The 20,839-nt window shown below is 45.7% G+C and overlaps 1 protein-coding gene across 2 annotated transcripts in view; it reads right to left on the reverse strand.

Moving 5' to 3' along the window:
- Positions 1 to 246: 246 nt before the first annotated feature.
- ARHGEF9 (Cdc42 guanine nucleotide exchange factor 9) overlaps positions 247 to 20,839 on the reverse strand; it is a 214,434-nt gene continuing 193,841 nt past the window's right edge. For both annotated transcript variants that reach the window (XM_068408403.1, XM_068408402.1), the window contains 3 exons: positions 15,630 to 15,873; positions 14,864 to 14,932; positions 247 to 4,080 (listed from right to left, as the gene is read on the reverse strand). In XM_068408403.1, the coding sequence (XP_068264504.1) occupies positions 3,899 to 4,080; positions 14,864 to 14,932; positions 15,630 to 15,873 (495 nt within the window). In that variant the 3' untranslated portion in view covers positions 247 to 3,898. The remainder of the gene's footprint in view (positions 4,081 to 14,863; positions 14,933 to 15,629; positions 15,874 to 20,839) is intronic.

A 20,839-nucleotide genomic window follows, 5' to 3' on the forward strand; every position in this document is an offset into this window, starting at 1 on the left:
TGCAAGGTGGTATTTTGTCAGCGTTGAACCTCCAGTTCCTCGTGAATCATTTCACTCAGGTCAGATGGAGGACACAAAGCAAGGGGGAGGTGGGAGATTTCCAGAACAAACCTATTTTTTGGTTACGCACGAATGTCTCGGTGTTGACAAGCTGGAGCCCCACCCCAGCGATCTGTGCTCAGCCTTTGGGACAAGAGGGAGACCGCTCTGAGGAAAATGATTTAAAATGCCTTCAGATGCCTTTTCACTTCTTTTTATTTAATTCCATAAATATTTTCATAAGGCTCAGTGTCTTTACAACACTTTTTTTTAAACACTTTTTTTTGTTTTATACACACAACTTTGACACTTGTTTGACAGGGTCAAACAGTCCAATATAAACAAAATAATAAAACTGGCAAGTGCGGATCAGCTGGGTTACCAAAATCCTTTTTTTTTTTTTTTTTTTTGCTCTTACTGTTAAAACCCCAAAAGCACTAAAATATCAGTATTTGGCTTCAAACTAGAATTTTAAAAACCTTTTTTTTTTTTTTTTTTAAATTCTCTGCTACAAGTCCCTGTCATCATAGTGCCTTTAAGTTCCTACAGACTCTTCTTTTCTTCTTAAGGAAAAATAAGCTTGGTGATGCCATGCAGAACTTACAATAGCTACTAAATATACATGTTCCCTGAAATGTAGCTGCAATGAAAAGATGACAGAGCATAAAGAGAACAAAACCAGAAACCCAAAGCACCACAGTGTACTATCAATAACATTGCAATGGATGGCCGGTGACCATCCAGAAACTGAAACAAATTTCAAATATATTTCTCTATGTATTATTTTTCTATTTACAACTGTTAGATGCACCTAGGTTGGTTCTTGTTTGATCTTTTTGGAGAGGGTGGGGAGGCGAAAGTCTTGATTTTAGATCCTCTGTTCTAGGGTCAGGGTCAAGGGGTAATGCATGTCATTTACCTAGGGAAGAGGGTACTTTTATTTTTTATATATATATATAGATTCAGCCAGAGAAATACCGTAAACATGTAAGTTTGTTACAACTCTCTTGTTTCTGCATATGGAATGTAAGTGGGTTCCTCCTGTCTGGCCTCGAGCTGGAAGGCTGCATCAGATGCTCAGTCAACATCCCCCCAGCGTGACCGCGGCCGCGCTGCTCCCCACGCGCCGGCCCGGCCCTGCTCCCTATCAGCGGTGGGGAAAGTGGGGCCCAGTGCTGGTTCTTCTTTGTGACAAGGCTCCATCTCTTGCAGCGCCTCGGCAATTGACGGAGGGGAAGAGCTTTCCGGAGCGCCGTGCCCCAGAGCCACGGCCCCCTCCCCTCCGGCGCAAAGGCCTGCGCGCGCTCTGCCTGCCGCCCGCTTCGGCGCGCGCCGGCCGCGCTGGCGGGGCTCGGCTTTCCGGTTAAGAAAGAAGCTGCGAGTCCAACAAGTGGCCTTGTCAGATCAAGCGAGTCTTGGTTTATGATGCAAATAATGGTGTGGCGGTGGTGTTTCTTTTTTTCCTAGTGCTGAATACTTAGGAAGCATCTTCTCATAAAAATTATGGATGTCTCATTCTCACTCTCTGAGGCACAAAACAGTAAATGAACAGGCTTAACTAATGTGCTTGTTATTTTTTTCCCCTAAGCAATTAAAAAGGCAAAGGAATAAGTGAAATTTTCATCATGTTGACAGCAGTTTGTAATCGCTCGTTCTTTCTCTCTCTCTCTCTCTGCATCTCTCCAGCCATTCAGAAATAATAAAGCATTTCAGTTTAACTTCTGAGAATCCATCTCATTCACTTCTTTAAATACCCATTCTGTTAGAGAAACAAAACAATATTTGCTACATATTCAATATTCAAATCTGACCATAAAAATGCAAAGATACAAAAGAGCATAAAAAGAAGTTCTGATATAAAACTGGGTTGCCTCCTATTGGGGATTCCCGGTGTCACAGAGGGGCCACTCCTCCTCTCCAAAACATGCATCTGGCTTTGCTGTTTATTGATAGTTTCTAGATTACTGCCACTGCCTTGTAATATGCCCTGAAATAAAACAGGCTCCATGGAAATACTGAAATCACACTCTCTGCTCTTCCCATTCGCTTGTATTTCTTAGGGGAGAAAAAAAAAAATGTATGTTCACTTTCGTTGGCCTGGGGTGCTTATGTGGTGTATCAGATTGAAAAGAAAATGATAAATACCGTGATCAATCACTTCATCCCACATTTTCAAAGCAGCTTGCAGAATAGCTCTGCAACGTTTTTAAGTTCATCTAAATCTGGTTAAACAGTCTCATTTGCCCTAGGAAAAAAAACCATCCTAGTGCACAATGATTTGTTTTACAAGCTTAAACATAAGCTTTTGCGCTTGCAAACAAATGTACTTAAGGCTGAAATTGTCGGAATTGTCTTTGAAAATGGAGCTATGAATCTCCAGAGGGAGAAAAAGAGAGAGAAAGAGCCCTGGAGAGTTGAGCTAATCCCTCCAGAGCCCACGGGCACCGATACACCTCTGCTGACCCACTGGAGCCAGGTAGGTTAAACTGATGGCTGGTTTAGATTAGGTCACGGTCAAAGGGCTAAACTTCTCAGGTCACAACCATCTCCTTCCTGAAAGGCAGTTCTCAACTCTGCTGCAGCACGGGTGCATTAAATGTCAGGGAAATACTGGCAATTAGGGAGGCACCGACCCTCCGCTAACGGGTCACTCGGGCACCTCGGGCTCTGCTCGGGAGGTCAGTGCCCACGGGGATCTTATGGGCAAGAGAGCAGGGCAGGCAGTGGAGCTTGTGGGATCCCTGCTCCTGCAAATGGCAATTAGCGGGTCATTAACAGTACTGGGCAGGCGTGAGCGTGGTGACAGGATGGGACCTTAGTTCCTGAAGAAAGAAAACTGGCCATTTGTGGGAGCCTAATAGCCAATTTTCCTCTAGCTGGGATGGAGGGCGTGGAGCCGTCAGTTTTAAAGCTTTTATCTTTGCGTGGAAAACAAAGATAGGAGCGGGCTTTTCAGAGTCTCAGCTTAAAAAGAAAATAAATCAAAGATAACCCCACAGAAATAAAACTAAATGCAAAAGAAATAAAAGCCTCCTGATGTTCTTTTCTCAGTGTTACTCCAAGTGTGAACAAATCACACTGAATTGAGAAAAAGACAGCGCTTAAAAAAAAAGAAAAACGCAAAAAAAATAACTGAGGAAAACCCATCTCTCGCTTCCTAAGTAGCTGATAGCCCTTCTGCTGATTTTCACCTGCCCACAACAAAACAGTTAAAGCCAGAGAAATACTGCGCAGCAGAGCATGGTGCACAGGGGAGCACATCCAGACAGGCACGAGTCAGACCAGAGGATGCAGGACAGGGACGGGGTCGATGCTCTTCATTGAAATGATCACTCCGGGGACAGCCAAGGAAGGGACGGAGAGGGAGGGAGAGGGAGCAGAGACCTCCCGGCACTCCAAAAAACAAACAACCCCCCCCCCATAAATAAAATAAAATAAAATATACACCAATGTAGTCCATGAGGAACTTCGATGACGAATTCACACAAGCGAGAAAGCATTCTGGGATGCCAATGACGACTTGAATGAAAATGAAGAAGAAAAGAAAAAACAAACAAAAAAATGTCCGACCAATGGAATAAAATAAAATAGGTCACATGGTTAGAAATCATTGGTGCTTCCTAGTGTCTAGTAGCAGATTGCTTCCCAAAAACAACAAAAAAAGTTTTTGGTCCTTCTATATATATACATATATGTATATATATTATTATTTTTAAAATGTGTGTATATATATATACGTATATATATTTAGTTGCAACAGTGCTTCTCCGAAAAAAGGTCCATCTATAAATATAATTTTGCTTCTCTTTATTTTTTAATTTTAGTTCTTTTAAGTTAGAATTCTCCATCTCTCTAGGTATTATTTTTTGAATGGTGTTAACCTGCTGAAGTTTTGCCAGAATGGTGCCTGGCTGCGTCTGGGTTCGGTGAACTCGAAGACCTGGGGCTGGGATATGCCATCTGTCACCATGTATTGTCCCTGATTTAATGGATCCTGGGGTGGTGGGTAGGCTGGAGGAACCGACTTGGAGTAGCTCACACCTGCATCGATGATTGGGGGGAAAAAGAAACAGATCAGTCAAAGTGCAATCGGGTCAATAGTCTTTCTTCGTCATGCTCTCGCTTCTTATCGCTTAATTACCAGGGTCCCAAACAACAGGGAGGCGGGCTAGAGACGGCAAATCTACGGAGGAACGCAGCGGCCGCCTAAACTCTCGGCTCGGAGGCTACCTGCACTTGACCACGAGCTGAAGATTTGGGAAAGATCCATCACTTCTGTATCGGCAGAGTTCTGCCTGCCCTCATGGAAAAGTCCTCTGCGATCCAACGAGGTGCAAGCGTGGCCAGGCCACACGCAGGATCAGTCTGCTCCGACGACGGCACACAACCGCATCGGTCAACCCGCTGGCAAATTTAACACTTGCTGTTTCCAAGCTCGGTTTCACCCTCCCTCCCAGCTGCCTATCCAAAGGGCAACTCGTTATTTGCTTTAGGAAAGTTTGTAGGACTTTTCCATAGGGTTAGTTTTTAATTTACCAGCCTGGTTTCAGCCAGAAACGGCTGAACGCAAGGCAGAAAGGGCTGATTCTGCTCCATCCAAACTGGCAGCGATGGACGGACCGGCAAAGCTACGCTTTCGGGCTCTAGAGGCGTAATTCCCGCATGGGTGTCACAGCTCCTGTGCAGGAACGGGGTGAGGGGACGCTGCCCTTGCAGCTTGCCCACGGAAAGGGGGAGCTTCAGCACGCTGGGACCTACGCAACCTGTCGTGAAGGATGGTGTGGGAAGGGCGGCTCTGGGTGAGTGGGACAGAAGGGAGGCATGTCACCACCACTGTGTAGGCTACAGGGAATGGTAATATGGCTACTTCTGTATTGCCTTCCCCGCAACACCACTGATGAGGGACAACCCCTCCTTCAGCCTCAGGGTAGCGTGATCGGCTGGAAACCATCACTCCAGAGAAGGGCAGGAAGGGGGGAGGAGCAGGGCTCGGCAGGAGGCTGCTGTAAGCTCTGGCCATCTCTGGATCCCCCCTGCTGCATGCAGAACTGCTCTTCCTTCTGCGGGGAGGGCAGCCCCGGCCGCAGGACGGGTGGAGGCTTCGCGAGGGCCATCTCAAGGCCATTGCCTCCCCTGGTACCCAAGTAGATCAGTGTCCTCATCTGGAAAGCGGGATGGCATCACCCACCTACCTCACACGAGGGCTGTGAAGCTAAATTAATTAATGTTTGTAAAACACTTTGAGATCCTCAGCTGGGAAGGTGCTAGAGAAGGCAAAATATGGTGATTAGCACCCAGGTACCACAGCAACGTGTGTAAAAGAAATGCGACTCTTTGCATTCGGTTAGCGGTCCCTGCCCACACCCAAACACATGCTCTGCGGGACCAGCGCCGGCCAGCCCGGGCACAGGAAGGCTGCACACACTCGGGTGCTTACAGACGAAGGGAAAAGCCTCACAAAGTGCACTCACAGAGCTCCTCAGACAACTTTTATACGTTGCCGCATTATAATTCAGGACCTCTTTTAGATACAAAGCTATAGCTTTAGGAAAGAGAATTAATTCGCTTCCCCTTGCTATAGAATTTACCAGTCAAGGGTTGTTAAAATCCTCAAAAGGTTCAGACCAAATGGAGGTATCATCTTGACTATGTCTAACTGATTTCTCCTGCTTTACAGCAAATACCATCAAATCATGGAGCTCTCTGTCCACTGCAGGGAGTAACCAAGATCTTTCGTTTCAGTGGACAAAAACTGCTCCATGATTCATACTTATTAACCTTTAACAACTTCATCACAGTTAATATTTCAAACTTGGTTGACAAGAACAACTGGGAGATGTTCTGCATTCGTATCTGCGTGCTGGAATATAGTTACTCATCCACGAGCCTCCTACGCTGTCCTTCCCAAGCTCTTCTCTCCCACAGAAAGCCTGCAGAGCAGAGTGCAACCCTAGAGCCCTTGCTGTCCTGCGGTCAAACCTGGACACCGTCATTTCTAGGCTACCTGAGACAACTTCTGTACCATCCTTGTTGGCAGGGCCCAACTGTCAATGTGAATTTACCACACTATGTGACTTAAGCCAATGACATCCCATAAGGGCAGAGCGTGGGCTTGAGCTCATCTCTGCCCTACCTCTTCCATCCCTTCTTCTACCACTGTCCTGCTCCAAGTTGCCTTGGTCAATGTGTGGGCAGTGTAACCAACTGCAAAGTCTGCTCTGGAGGGCAACTCTAGCCCTGAACCCATACAAGAGTGTAGACATTCTCCTGGAGGCCACCAGCCTTTAGTGCCTTGGCCACTTTCCCCAGCAGAGACTGGTGAGGAATTTTAGGATCTGTGGGAAGGTTAGGATCTGGTACAGGTCCCTTACATGGCGAGAGTCGGGAAATATATCTTCTTCTGTCTTTGACTGACCCAAAGAACCAGGAATTACTTCAAAGGCAAGTAGTCCTTGTGCCACCAAGATTACTAACCAATGTTCTACAACACAAAAGAGCTGCGAATCTAAAGCTGCTACTAAGGGACATACAGCAGTTGTTTCTGGCTTTGGAAGACCTTAAAACCACATTGCTTTAATGACATGGCCCAATGTCTTTTGCATCCTGTGGCTGCAGAGTAGCAGTCAGCCTTGGGATGCATCCGGTCTGCCAGGCTGAGCTGGGCTGAGCTCTTTACTGTCTCTAAACCAATTTGTGGAGGGTGAACTAATGTATTTTAATCATGATACAGAAATGCTAAGAAATCTCCTGGATCAGCAAAATGTTATGCACTTGGAAGGCTGAAGAGTAGAGAAAGGACAGTCTGGCTGAAGTCCACTGATGTTGATGGAGTTACACTGCAAAGAATGTAATCCATAGTCTGTCTTCTCCAAAGAGAAAAAGGCAGACTCCCCTGGCCAGATCACTACCAAACCCCATTCAGTTCTTTCCCAAAATAGCCTTTTTGGTCCAAACTCTTGAAAAATGTCTATCCTTGCTTGAAACCTACCCATGCACACACTGCCACCTCCCTCAGTAAAGCAGCTCAGACCCACACTCCCAAAGCTGTTTGCGTGGCCCTGCTCGAGGATCTAGGCTATTGGCATTAACATCTAAGCTGGATGAACGTCAAAAGCTCCTGGCTGGTTCTACTTGAATAAGCAGCCGAAGGTTTGCATATTTATCATATTTCTCAAATGGCCTCCATGGCCTGAATGATCAAGACTGCGGATCTCAAAGGCATGCATAATTACCATGTGTTTGTGGGCAAATAAAAACATCTCTGCTCTGCCAAGTCAGGCTGACAATTCCGTACGAATACATTTTCTTGTGGAACTGTGATACAGCACTTTGCTTGAGGTGCCCCAAGAACGGCTTTTTTGGGACATACCCACATTCTTGACAAGGGGGAATGCAGGAACTGGGGAGGGGAAGGAAGGAGATTCACCTGATCTGCACATCTTCAAATCCTGAGAAAGAGCAATTCTGGGGAAAAGCATGACAGGTTGGTATGTTTCTGTTCAGCTCTGAAGCCGTTTGCTCCCCCATCAGAACTTGGGGCTGTCGTGCAAAATTGCCTCGAGGGAGTTTTTTTTTTTTAATATGCAAAGCCATAACTCCACAGCAATTCAACAGAAAGAAATGAGTAAAGCTCTTTTCCAATACAATTCTGGGCTGAACAGAATTCAAAGCGCAAAGGGAAAGAATCAATAGATCAGTCATGATTTCTAGACCCGGCTGCTGCGCTGCCTTTCCAAGGCGTAAGAAAGCAGCTCGACACCAATGACCAGCCTTGGAGCTCCTTCTGCTGGTTCATGCATAATTCTGCACTGTAGCACAATCTAGAGGCTGCAGCTGCACAGCGAGATCGTTCAGCAGGGTGGGGGTTGTGGAAATCTGCTCAGAATGAGAAAAAGAAAACTCGAGGGTTTATAATTTGGCTAGACAAAACTGGTAAAGAGAGATGCTGCGCTGTCAGCTGAAATCAGGTCTTTTTTTAGCACTAGGCAACGTCACTTGGAATCTTTTGGATTTCTCAGCTCAGAAGAAAACAAATAAAAAGATTAAAAACTGTCTCTTTTTTCCCTTCTAGCTCTTTTTTTTTTTGCAGTGTCTCTTCTATTGAGGTTACAACCCGACTTCAGTAGCGCTTGACGATGGAGGAGCATGCAATTAACTCACAGGCAATGCACATGGACACGTGCAGACAGACCCAGGGACGGTATCGCAGGACAGCTACATTACATTGCACCTTTCCAGAGTTAACACAAAACACACACAGAATACACTCAGGTTTGCCTATATATAACCACGGAAACTTGCCTTACAAGCTGTTTATTCCATCCTCAACCTTTAAGATTTTAGCTTATGCTTTGATCAGGAGCTATTGCACAGGCTTTTTTCCTACCTAGCTGTCTAGACGTCACGCTGTTCGTTAGCCAGAGCTGAGTGGCAGACAACAAAACATCAACATCACCTTTCTCCGCTGGCTGAGTAGAGGCTGCTGGTAGGGAAGGAAGCAGGGCTGCGCTAAGGAACCTACATCTCCCTCTGATCCCCAACAGCGGCTGAGCCAACTTGAATCTTTCGGGAGCTGTGCTCAAAAAAACCCCATATATTCCATTTCCTCCTGAATACTATAACCCATACGCAACATGGGGTAGCCAGGAACACACCTCAAGAACAGTAACTGCTGTACGGTTAATTACTCCTGCAATAGAAACAAATTTAATTAAAGAAATAAGCAGTAATGGCTGAATGGGTACAACCCTTTGCCCTTCTTCAGCACGTTTCAACAGAGGATCTCAAAGCACTTCACCACCATTCCCCTGGTTGCTGTTACGTTCAGAGTTAGCAAACTATGCTGTGTCTGGTATTAGTTCTGCTCCCTGATTGCAGACCTAGTTTTTACAGCAAGAGGTGTGGATGGCAGCTGTGACCAGGGAACGTCTGCCTCCGAAGGACTTCACTGGTTTACACTCCCATGCTGAACTACCCGACTCAAATTGTGTCACACTCGCCCAGCTCAAGAGGAATTTAAGTGGTGCATTAGCCTTGGCTCTTCACACAGCCAGGGATTTTACTCAGCGGCCTGGCAGAGGTAGATATCACCAGGGATGGTACCGGTGAGGAGGACGTGCCTTAGCTCCCTTTTCTAACCACTAGCCCAACTTCTCTGTTTTGGAGGAAGAGGGAGGGAAAAGGGCCAACTCCAGGTTGAGAGATGCAACAAAGACTAATCTTGTGTCCTGGCTGTTCCACAGCCAGCCACAGTATCTACAAACACTGAGGTAACCTGACCTTCTTGAGTCTATTATCAAGTCTGTTACTGCAACCCGATGTCATTAGACTAGACATTAAGATAACGATTCCTTATGTGATAAGCAAAAGCTAAGCGAGGCAAGATGGAATAAATGATACTAGGACTTTATCAATTGGAGCCAGGTGAAAACTAATTTATCCCATCGTGTATTTATATAGCATCGCTCTCTTCCAGCATTCTGTATGCTGATAGCAAAGATCACCCTGTCTGTTTTGTTGATAGAAAGAGATCAGTTCATCCATCACTGCCCTGAAATGCAGCCTCTTCTGGGGAGCTACACTGCCCCTTACCTAGAACACCTCACCAAACCGAAAGTGCAGGAGTATCTGGGCTGACAAACTCATTTCAGTTGGAATCTCAACGTGACATTGATGTCAACGTCTTGGCTCTTCAAATGAGGGCCAATGGAAAACCCAAGAGGCCCATTTCACATCTCACCAAAACACTCCCCTGGAGAATTTGCTCAGAACCATGTGCCCGTTGCCGAGTCACCGGCACCATCCTTAGAGGTCTCACAGCCAAGGATTTGTTCATGATTTGCCTTAGCTTGTGTATCTGACTGGATCTCAGATGATACCACTGACACCAGCTGGGTTACGAATGCCTGGAGTGAGAAGCCATCTATCTGTACTATCATCAATGAGACCAGTGCTTGTGGACCCAAAGCACGAAGCGCTGGGGCCAGCCGCAGATGGGCACGGCGTAACGCTTGCGTTCTGGAGGCTGTGGGTAGGGTCTGTATTTTACAAGCGATGGGATAAGCTCTGTGATTTCTCTGAATCTGTGGGGAAATACCACTGAGAACGTGATTAGCTCCATTCTTTCACCTATGCTGTGGGAAGCTCTGTGAAAAAAGGGAAGTGACCCTGATTATCCAAAAATGCAAATGCCCCTCTTTGTTTTGAAGTGTTTTAAAGTCTCTGTGTTGCTCAGACTCCTTCAATCCCCCCGAGGCTATGCCTACATGTGTGAAGAGGATGGGGAAACATGTCAGGGCCACGTCAATCTTGGCAGCAACGAAGATGCAATAAAACAGGCTTAAACACTCAGGAGAACCACAGGAGGTACCTGCAGACCCTGTTACCTGGTAATGCCAGGCCTCGGCAGCTGGACGGAGCCAGCACACGTACGCTAACACGCAGCCATCTCGCTCTGCTACGGGACTTGCTGGGGAGAGCTTGAAGCGCAGAAGTGTGAGAAGTCAGAGAAAAGCTGTTGGGTGTGTGGGTCAGGGTTTTTACGACATAGTTCACCATGAGCTCAAGTGATCAGAAAGGAAGAAATTAGCAGGAAAATTCTGTGACTCAGGGTGTTTTACTGCAGGCCAAAGCACTTCATGCTGGCTGGTCGTTTAACCCCTGCTGGGTTTGCATAGCTGAGTATTTATGGGCAGATTTAATGCCAGCATCCTTCTAAGCTCAGGGCTAGGGGTGGTGGTGATTGAATATATGTTGAATATATGTTTCCCTCCTTCCCCAAGTCCCAGACCACCTTGGGGGGCTAAAGACTTGTCTGGGGTGAGGGCATCTGCTTTGGTGAAGCTGTGGCACAGTGCAGAGGAGAACACACAGGACAGAGAGAAGGGCATGAAGGAGCTGGCTCATAGCATGGGTCTGAAGAAACCCTCCCACCCTGCACTAAGGTCACTTCTTTAAATTTGAACAGACATTTCATTTTCCGAAATGGAAACACTAGTGGGAAACAGTGCTTTAAGAATGGGGTCTGCTTCCTGGGCACTGGAACCTCTAATCCCCCCGACACCCTGGCTGACAGCTTCGAGGAACAGGAGCAAAACCCCCTTACGTGTACACGCTGTCTGGCATGGGGACAGGCGTGGAAAAAGCTGGGGATCAGAAAAGTAACCGAATGTTTCTGAAAGCTGCAAACATTTGTGGAGGGGAGATTAGAAGTGACCAGTGGCACAGAAGTCATCGATGGACAGAGGCACTAAAGGAGCCTTCTGTTTTCAGATGCTTAGAACTGGCAAAAGTACCCTGCCTAATCCTGTGCCTATGTTAAGGATGGACTGGAGAGCCACAAGGGATCCATTTCCAAGGGAACTTTAGACTTGTTTCCACAGCTCTAGTCAATAACGGGCACAATTCTGGAAGCGCAACTCGTTGCAGTGTCAGTGCAGGCAGCAAAGGTCCTCAGTGGCACCTGGACTCATCTGCAGAAAAGCTGCACACTTGACTTGTGGCTTAAAAAGGGCTGTGGGGTTTTTTGTTGTTTTTGTAAGTCAAGACAAAGAAATTTCTCTGTTACTTTACTATTTCCAGGAGACACCACACTGAATTCTATTCCCAGTTACCACACTGACATTGAAAGAAGCTAAAGGGCAGTAACCGAGAGGGCAAAATCTTGAACAATCAATGCAAAAAGAAAAAACCAACACCGAACAGCCCTGTTCTCTCTCTGTTGGTAGGGAGCAGAGCCAACACTACCCATTTACTTTATGTCTAATGGACTTAAAGAAGGCCAAAGATTGGTTTAATGCTGTCTTAAGGCATCTGGTCTAATATCATTACGTTTTGCCCAATCCAATAAGTAGTGCAAATCCCAGTATATTGCTGAGATCTGACCTCGCGCCTCATTAAATCGATTTGGGAGGGAGCCCGGCACCGCACGCCTGCGCAGGAGGGGGCTGCTGCCGGGGGGCTGTCTAGTGCCCCGAGAGGACCCTCATCTTGGGACCAAAACCTTCTCAAAACACTGCGAGTTGTGGTCTCTCTTAACCACCTGGATAAAGTTTCCATTAGTTTAAAAATCAGAGTTTTAAGGTTTCTTCTGCTACCAGCATCTCTCCCTCGCCTGTGGTAGTTTAAACGCTTCCTTATCCACACACGCCAGCCAGTGCTGGAGTGATGCTTCTGGGCGGTGTGGTACAACAAGGCATGAAATAAGTGGCAGTTTATACTATTTGAAAAATGTTTTTCTGCTTCACCTCTAACAAAGTTGATTGCGTTTTCCATTTCACCTCCTTCACGGCTTTTCTCTCTTCCTTAAGTATTCTGTGACAGGGAAATTACCACGGTTTCCCATTTAGGAGGTGGATGGAACAACTGAGATAATCTAGAAACAAGTCTGTAATAGGCATCCGCTGACACAGGAGCAGGGCTCTCGACACGGCAGGTCGGGCCACTGAGCTGTCAAGCCCTGTTGTAGCCACCGAGACCTGTCCTGCAAAGTCCGTAAATTCAAATGAATAAATAGCTCAGTTGAACGAGGTGGAACTATTCCTACTCCTAAAGGGCTTCACTGCTTTCCAGGTATAACTGATGCTCCAAAACCAACTTAAAGCCCCTTCCACTGCTCCTGGCATGCTGTGGGAGGCTGCGTGGGGAGGGCAAAAGCAGCGACCTCCTGGCAGAGGCAGACCCGTCTGCCTGCTCCCAGCCCCAAGGGCTGCACCTCAGACTCAGCCACGCAGCCCCGAGTACCTGCCAAGGTCTCTGGCAAAAAAATCATTGGCAATATATGTAAAATGCGTATGACAAGGTTCAAACAATCAGTCACTAAAAGCCAACTCTCAGAAATTTCCTCCTACCTCCCTCTTCTGAGCAATGCCACCAGCTCCCTGCTCCAGCAGCCCTGTGCCTCTCTTTGGGTCTTGGGCACGAGACAAACCACAGAGTAAGAAAACTAAGAGTTTTCAGCAAAATATTCAGTGCTGGTACTTAATTAATCTGAGACTGGGCTATGATTTCCACAATGTAGGACAAAAGAAACAGAGCTACTAGTTTAATGCCCCTATTTGTTGCTTTTCAGATTTCATGTCTTAATAAGAAAACCAACCAGGCTTCTCTTGACGCTCGGGGTCTGCTGAACTGAATTTCTGTCTGACTCGAGGGCTTCATCTCATAAAAAGAACTGCCAGTGTTACAGCATAAGCTCATTCTTCTTAAAAGAAATGCTGACTGGTGTTTTAGGAGCTGATTAATTTTATAGTCAGAGAAGTCTAAGATAGTAGCCCCTCCTTTTTCATCTCAGAGAGAAAGAGAGAGAAAGAGAAAGAGCGAAAACAAGAGAGTAATTGCCGTGTAAGAGGTGATTACGGTCAGGCATGTTGTATTTGTCAGGATGCAAGTCCAGTGACTGAAGTGGGAACACCGGTAGGCATGCTCAGGCACCTTTGAACTGTGTCACTGAATGACCGAACAATACAATTATTAATTAATTAATGCCTTAATTAATTAATAATATGATTAACTGAACAGCAAATAATAATCTAAATTGTTTTTGTCATGGCCACCATGCAAGTCAGATTCTCTGATTTTCCAGTTGCCACCATCTCCGCGGTCGCTCCCGTGCCGAGGGACAAGCATGCTGGTGGTGAGGGGTGACCGAAACCGAGCTCGTGACAGCGGCCGCTACTGCCTCAACTACGTGTACCTTGTGTAAGAGACGTGTCCCTGGGCCCGTTGTTGGGTGTGTGCATACTTTGAGCTTAGAAAATCTGGCCAGGAGAGTTTTTAGAGAACATCTTAGAAGACAACATAGGAAGTTAGTAGAGAGGAGAAGACTAATGACAATGGAGAGACGCAGCAAACCAAGGAGTTTACAGTTGGCCTAGCAAACCACTACTGGACCAGCAAAGCCAGTAGACAGCAAACAGGTGAGGCAGAAAGCAAAGAGCTCCTTCAGCTTTTGCAAAAAACAACCCAGTGCCTGTACAGAGCGGGGACAAATCTGCCTGGAACTGACCACAGCCCAGAAGTGAGGAGTTCTCTCAAAGCCCGTTTATAGGCCTGGCTGCACCGTGGTACTTTGGTAATGAATCGATACGTCTACGACTTTGTGAAGCTTTGGAAAACTTGAAAAATGACCTCTCTGACCTTCCCTCCGTATTTAGTATTTCAAAACCTGTAGCTGCAAGAGTTATTGCGAGAGATAATTAACGCTGGCTGTTTTGCCAGTTGAGACTCTGTTTAATATCCAGCATGGCATTTATTAATTGGCTGTAGCTTGCCTGGGTGGGGAAATGAACCTGACATTAGAGAGATGTAATGTCTTTACTAAGATACTTTATTTCCTAGAGCTGATGCTACTGTGCTGTTCTTTAAAAGTTATAGGTAGCCCCAGGAAAGATGAGCGGCCCCTTTCCAAAAGCAGGAAAGGGGTAGATCCCTCACCATCTCTGGTATTTTAGCCATCTTTCTTTGCTAATGGGAGACTTTGGGAATTAGCAGAACCCCTACACATCTCCGCACTCACTCCCATTTCAGCCTGAGATAAACAACTGAGAGAGATTTCTGCCCCCAGGGACAGCTTCTGGACATCAGACTGGAGACACGAGATCAAATTCATCTCTGGTGAAATCCCACTGGCTTCAACCACATTAGACCAGAGATTAATTTGGTCCACAGATACATTAAGAAAGGATACAAAGCACAAACGGTATTTTATAAAAAAAGAGAAAGGGGAGGGGGAAATTCAAGGGGGACGCTGGATCCTAACCCGGCAGGATTCAGCCCAGCCCGCTCCACCCTCACATCACCAGGCACAGTGCATGTTGCCGGTTACCTTTTTGCTTACTGACTTTCTTTACTGTCATTGCCGCTTGCCGCTTTTGATTCTCAGAAATTTCAAAGCCTGGAAAAGGGAACACGGCAAACACAATTCAGAAGATTGCTTACAAAGCCTCTCTGTCATTTGGGGAGGGGGAATGTTCTGCACTGTTTGGCAAACACGGACCGCCCTGGGTGGCAAAGCATCACCCACGGGCAGGTATTTTACTGAAAAGCAAATCTTCCTTGAAAGGGCAGGCCTCTCTATAATCTCACTTGTGCAGGGGCTGCGTGAAAAGTAAGATTAGACCCGTTATTATTTATACAGTATCATAAATATGCCCAGTGCTTTACAGCTCAGCGACACAAACTGAGCCTGAACTGACGCTGGTTACAGCCAATTTATGGGCTGACGCTGAGGGAAGGGCACGGCTGGTAAGTCACTGACTTCACCGCCCTCCCACCCTGCGTGAGACATGCTTAACCAGAGCAGAAATGATGTAGCCTGGAGACTCTGAAGTCAGATGGCCAAAGACTTCCTTCTCCCACAATACTCACAGAGGTCCAGGCTTCAAGCTAGGGGCAGAATTTGTTCATTGAGGGCCAAAAATACCAGTAACTGAATTGGAAAGAGACCTATTTATGACTGTGAGAGCAACCAAGGACATTTGAACAAGGTTGAACTGTAATTCTACTACAAAAAAATGTGGGCTTCTCCAACAGTTGGGGCTAAATTAAGCATTACCAACAATCACCTTTCAGATTCATTTCATATTCCTCACCTATCTTTTCATCTTCCTTTACCATCTTCCTTTCTTCTCTGAAAGCTCTAAGCCATCGTAACTTCTCCTCCAGTTTCTTGGCAAAGAATAAGTGCATTTCCTCAGTCTCCTTGTTATGAAGTTTGAAGGCATTCTTCATGCTGACATTGAAGTCATCATCTCTCCCGTCTTCTATATCCACCACTTCATATTTATCCATGTCTATGCGACCTTTGTAATACAGAATATCTCTTCGTATCAGATCCTACAGAGAGAAAAGGAGAGATGGGTTGATCGTAAGATACCTACAGAGCCTGAACTCAGCAGGGAATTCATGGGAGAGCTGAAGAAAAGGAAGAAGTGATGGTGAAACCCCGTCAGATTCTTCAAGCCACATCTGCTGTGAACACATTTGTTGCTGGCTAAACAAACAGGATAGATCACAGGCATAAAAGAACAAAATACAAATCCTCATGCTGCAAAATTTTGCTTGTAGGCATGAAGAAATGCCTTTGAGTAGGTAACATACTTCCATCACTTTTCATGATGGGAAGGTCTGTTCCATAGGATGAGAAACTGGACAATACAGGCCACTGGCCTGAGGGGATTCCTGTGCTGCGAACGAGGCTGTGGACAAGCATAAATCTTGAGAAATCAGCTCGGGCATGTTTAGCAGTGCAGACTGAGTAGTGCAGATCTCTCCTTTCCGAACACATGCTCAGGGTCAGGAGAGATGGGTCTCTGCCCCTTCTCCTTGGAACCCATTTCCCATTCATACACAACCCATTGGCGAGTGAATCACCCTGATTCTCAGTTCAAAGAACTCCTAACTCTGTCCCATTACACCCTGGTTTTAACCTCTTGATCCAGCTTAAATTTTTTTGTTTTCCCTCCTTGATGTTTACAACCTTTACAACCAAACCTGTCCATCCTCAGCTCCTTTCTATGTTGATTATTCCTGCCCCTCATTCTTCAGCAACAGCTCATTTCTCGGTGTTGGGAGGGGAGAAGAAAAATAGTCGTCAATTAATTTTTGAGAACACCCGCAGCTCCGTGGCTGTCGGACGTGCCCAGTGCAACCTCCACCCGTGCTGGGAGCAGCCGTGCAGCGGTGCTGGGTGTGGGCTACCATGGTCCCCGCTGCCGGACCACAGGGGGCACGTGTTCACGGCAGCTGGGAGGCAGCAGGAGGTGGAGGCGGCACTAAAAAAAGGTGTTTTGAGATCTGTTGTGTCAGCTGCTCAATCACAGATGTGAAACTGTGAATGCTGATAAAGTGTAGTAAAAACCAGATTATTTCCTGGTTTTCTCCTTACCCTCTTCATACTTATTTTGGCTTTGCCCATGAAATTTTGTACTGCCTTTACTAGAAACTATTCCTGATTTATCCTGGTGTAAGAGGAGCATTGGCCCCACATCTCTATGTCTTTATAGGAACAGGTAACAAAAAATGAGCATCGTAAAACAGAACGTTAATTATATAGTCATGACCACATAAGGTGATTCAAGTGACAAGGCATTTAAAAAGCCAAATTTAGCAACACACAATCAAGATTTCCTTCCTCTATCCACTCTCAAAACCCCATATTTAGGTGTATTATATTAACTTAAATACTTTTTGATTTTTGAGAGTGCCCTAAAGATAAACGCTATATCAAAGGATTTAAGAGGAAAAATAAAATCAATGTACAGCATTTATTTACTCAAATAAGATTTAGTAGCGAGGTTTTTTTAAAGAGAAGCAGTAGGTATTATTTTAAACAAATCATTCATCTCAGAAAATAAATTGTAGATGATAATTTTTTAGCAAACTTGCTCATAGATATGCCAGACAGTATTAACGATCATGAGACAGGGCACTGTCCAGCAGCTCGTAGTCTTTAAAACCTGGCTCCTTCCTCTGGCATGCTCTAGGGGTGGAAAAAATCCACTAATGTATTGTACCAATATCTTCCTCTAGTACGTAGGCTTTGAGCACTGATGCTGTCCAAAACATAAGAAAAGGATATTTTAGGCTGAATATGACATAGAAAATATTTTCTGTTTTGTCCCAACTCGGAAAATTGCTTCTTTCCTCCCCCTCTGCGCCCAGTGAAGTGCTGAGAAAAGGCTGTGAGCATCACGCTGAAGTTGTTCCATTAAATCAATACTGTGCACTGTGTTTAAGTTTGAGGCTTGGACTAGTTCTTAGAAATAGCATTTATCTTCACCACATTCTCAAAAAACTTGACAACAAATCTCACAGGAAAAAAGATGTGCTCCTTAAATGAGCTATACCAGCCACGGTTCTTCTTCCCAGGGAGAACCGACTCGCTGCTGATGAAAACTTCCAAAACACAACACCGAACAGACTGTCCTCGCGAGTGAGACGGGTGAAGGGGGATCAAACGTACTTTTCTATGCAATATTCATGACTATGTAGAGATTTGTTCATAAAAGGTCTTACAAGAATAAACAATCACAAGCCTCCTTCTCACCTGGCTCTGAAAATACAAGGCACTGTGCATCAGCTTTTTTCTTACACGTCCTAAATACATTTTTTCCTCTCTCATCTCTCTAATTCTGATCTAGAAAACATTACAAGCTACCTTTAATAGCTAATGCTAAGTCATACAGAATCATTCAGGTTGGAAGAGCCCTCTGGGATCATCGAGGCCAACCATTGCCCTGACACCACCATGGCAACTAGACCAGGGCACTAAGTGCTATGTCCAGGCTTTTCTTAAACCCCTCCAGAGATGGTGACTCCACCACCTCCCTGGGCAGCCCCTTCCAATGGCTAATGACCCTTGCTGAGAAGAAATGCTTCCTAATGTCCAACCTGAACCTCCCCTGGCGAAGCTTGAGGCTGTGTCCAACGCTAGTTGCCTGGGAGAAGAGGCCAACTCCCACTGCACTACAACCTCCCTACAGGTAGTTGTAGACTGCACTAAGGTCACCTCTGAGCCTCCTCTTCTCCAGGCTAAACACCCCCAGCTCCCTCAGCCGTTCCTCGTAGGTCAGACCCTCCAGACCCTTCACCAGCTTGGCCGCCCTCCTCTGGACTCGCTCCAACACCTCAACATCTTTCTTGAAGTGTGGGGCCCAGAACTGGACACAGGATTCAAGTGTATGTTTTAACAGCTTTGTGCTCTCATTATACTTCCAGAGGACAATCCATCGGGTCTGGACATGTCTGACTGAGCTGCTCCACACATTTCCCCTCCGAGGCTGCAGCAGGAACGATCGCTGCCTCCCGCAAGTTCAGTCGCCATAGCAGATTAATAACTGGAACTGGGTAATTTCATTTTTAATGGGTGAGGCATTTCCTACTACCACATCTCCTTTCTTCTCTCTTCTTGCCAACACTCAATAAATGGATATTATTTCCCAACCAACTAAGTTTTAACACCCATAGTTTGGGAAGCATAATAATTATTTTATCACACATGTTCCTACAGCTCTTAAAGAATCACATATATTACTTAAATCCTTAGTGAAGCATGGGCATCTTCACATGCACTTGGCTTACACTGTAATTGATTTCAATAAAATTTAGGAATTAATCCAGGCTACATGAGAGATGTATAGCAAACAAGGCCAAACCCCGTTTTTTTTAAGGAGCTTTTTATGCATGTGGACAAGAAAATAAAAGTTCAGGGAACATGCAGGCAGCGAAAGCAACACTGGCCGCTGGGACAGGCTGCTGCTGCTACTCCTCATTATCCCAGGGATAACATACGAAACATTTAGGAAGAAATTATTAAGCTATAGAATTTACCTTCTTTTATATGCTGGCTCTATTAGTACAGGATTATATATTACCCTGTCCATATTTAAGGCAGGATGACGACTAGCTGCTTTACACTGTCCAGTTTTGAATGGCATACAAAATTATTTTTTGTAGTTAAATCAAGAGCAAGAAAACAGAAAAGGACAAAAAAAGACTCTCAAAACCTGATCAGTGGGGAAAGGCCAAAGAAATGGAGCTGTTTAATCTAGACAGGACATAAATAAAAGGGAATGTGCTATTGGTATTGCAATAAGTGAAAGCTGCTTCTCTTCTAAGGAGGCTACCGATCAATTATTCTCCATTTTGACTGTGGCTTGGCTTAATTTACCACAAGGGAGAACAGGATTAGATACTTGCAAAAAAATCCTTCTAGCTATAAGAGTAATTAAACACTAGGACAGACAAAATAGGGAAGTCTTGGGACAGCAGGCCTTGGAGATCTTCAGAAATAAGGTTAGACAAACATCCATCAACGATGATCTGAGGATACTTAATCCTGCAAAGGGAATAGCTGATCTCCTGGGGTCCCTCCCAGCTCTGCATTTTGATGGTATCTAAGAGAAAGGTGACAGATGGAGGAGAAAACGGGATGAGAGCAGGTGGGATTTGTAGGGATTTTGTGGGGGTTTGGGAGAAGCCCTGAGGCGCAGAGCGGGACAGCAGGCACGAGGAGCGGTGACATGAACCCGCGGTCCCTGCAGCCAGCACCCAGGTTGCCTTGCGTGGCTCTTAAGGAAATTGATGCATCTGGGTCGTTTGCACTTATTTGTCTAAATATGATCTTTTTTTACCCTACAGCTTCTATGATTTGCTTTTCTTTCCCTAGCTGAGGTTAATTAAGCTCTTCTGAATAATGCTCTGCAGTCTGTTCACGTAATATGTACGAAGGATTCACAAGAAAAAGATGAAGCTAAAAAAAGTAACAGTTGATGGGAGCACAAACCAAAGTTTTGACACATTATGTAAACCTACCACAATTCTGCTCTGCATTCGCCTCGGCGGAGGTTTGCAGCTGCAGTGCTTGTGCCCGAGGTAGCGCCTGCGCTCAGGGGACGTACCTGCCTGCGTGCCCTGCTCGGGCCATGTTCTCCTGCTCTCACTCCCAACATCCCCATTTCACTGTCCCCTCTCTGCAGCGGGGAGGTGACTTTCTCTAACTGTGCTTGAAAGAAAAAGATCTCATTTGTGACCATCGTAAGGAAACCAAGGCTGAACTTCTACTGGAAAACCTGAAGATCTGAAGCTGGGATGGGGCTTCCACGATGAATTATGCACCTACCCCCACCTCACCGCAGTGGATATAGATATCTGTAGGAAGGATTGCACCTGTAAATCAGACTGTTCAATAACTCTTACTATTAAATTGACTTGTCTTCAGTACTGCTTTCTCCTCCTGCTCTCTAGCTTTAATCACTTTTTTTCTGCCACGAGTACCCCAGGCCGTAGCTACGTGTGCCAG

The sequence above is a fragment of the Nyctibius grandis genome, chromosome 10 (genome assembly GCF_013368605.1).
Source record: "Nyctibius grandis isolate bNycGra1 chromosome 10, bNycGra1.pri, whole genome shotgun sequence".
NCBI classification, from domain to species: Eukaryota; Metazoa; Chordata; class Aves; order Nyctibiiformes; family Nyctibiidae; genus Nyctibius; species Nyctibius grandis.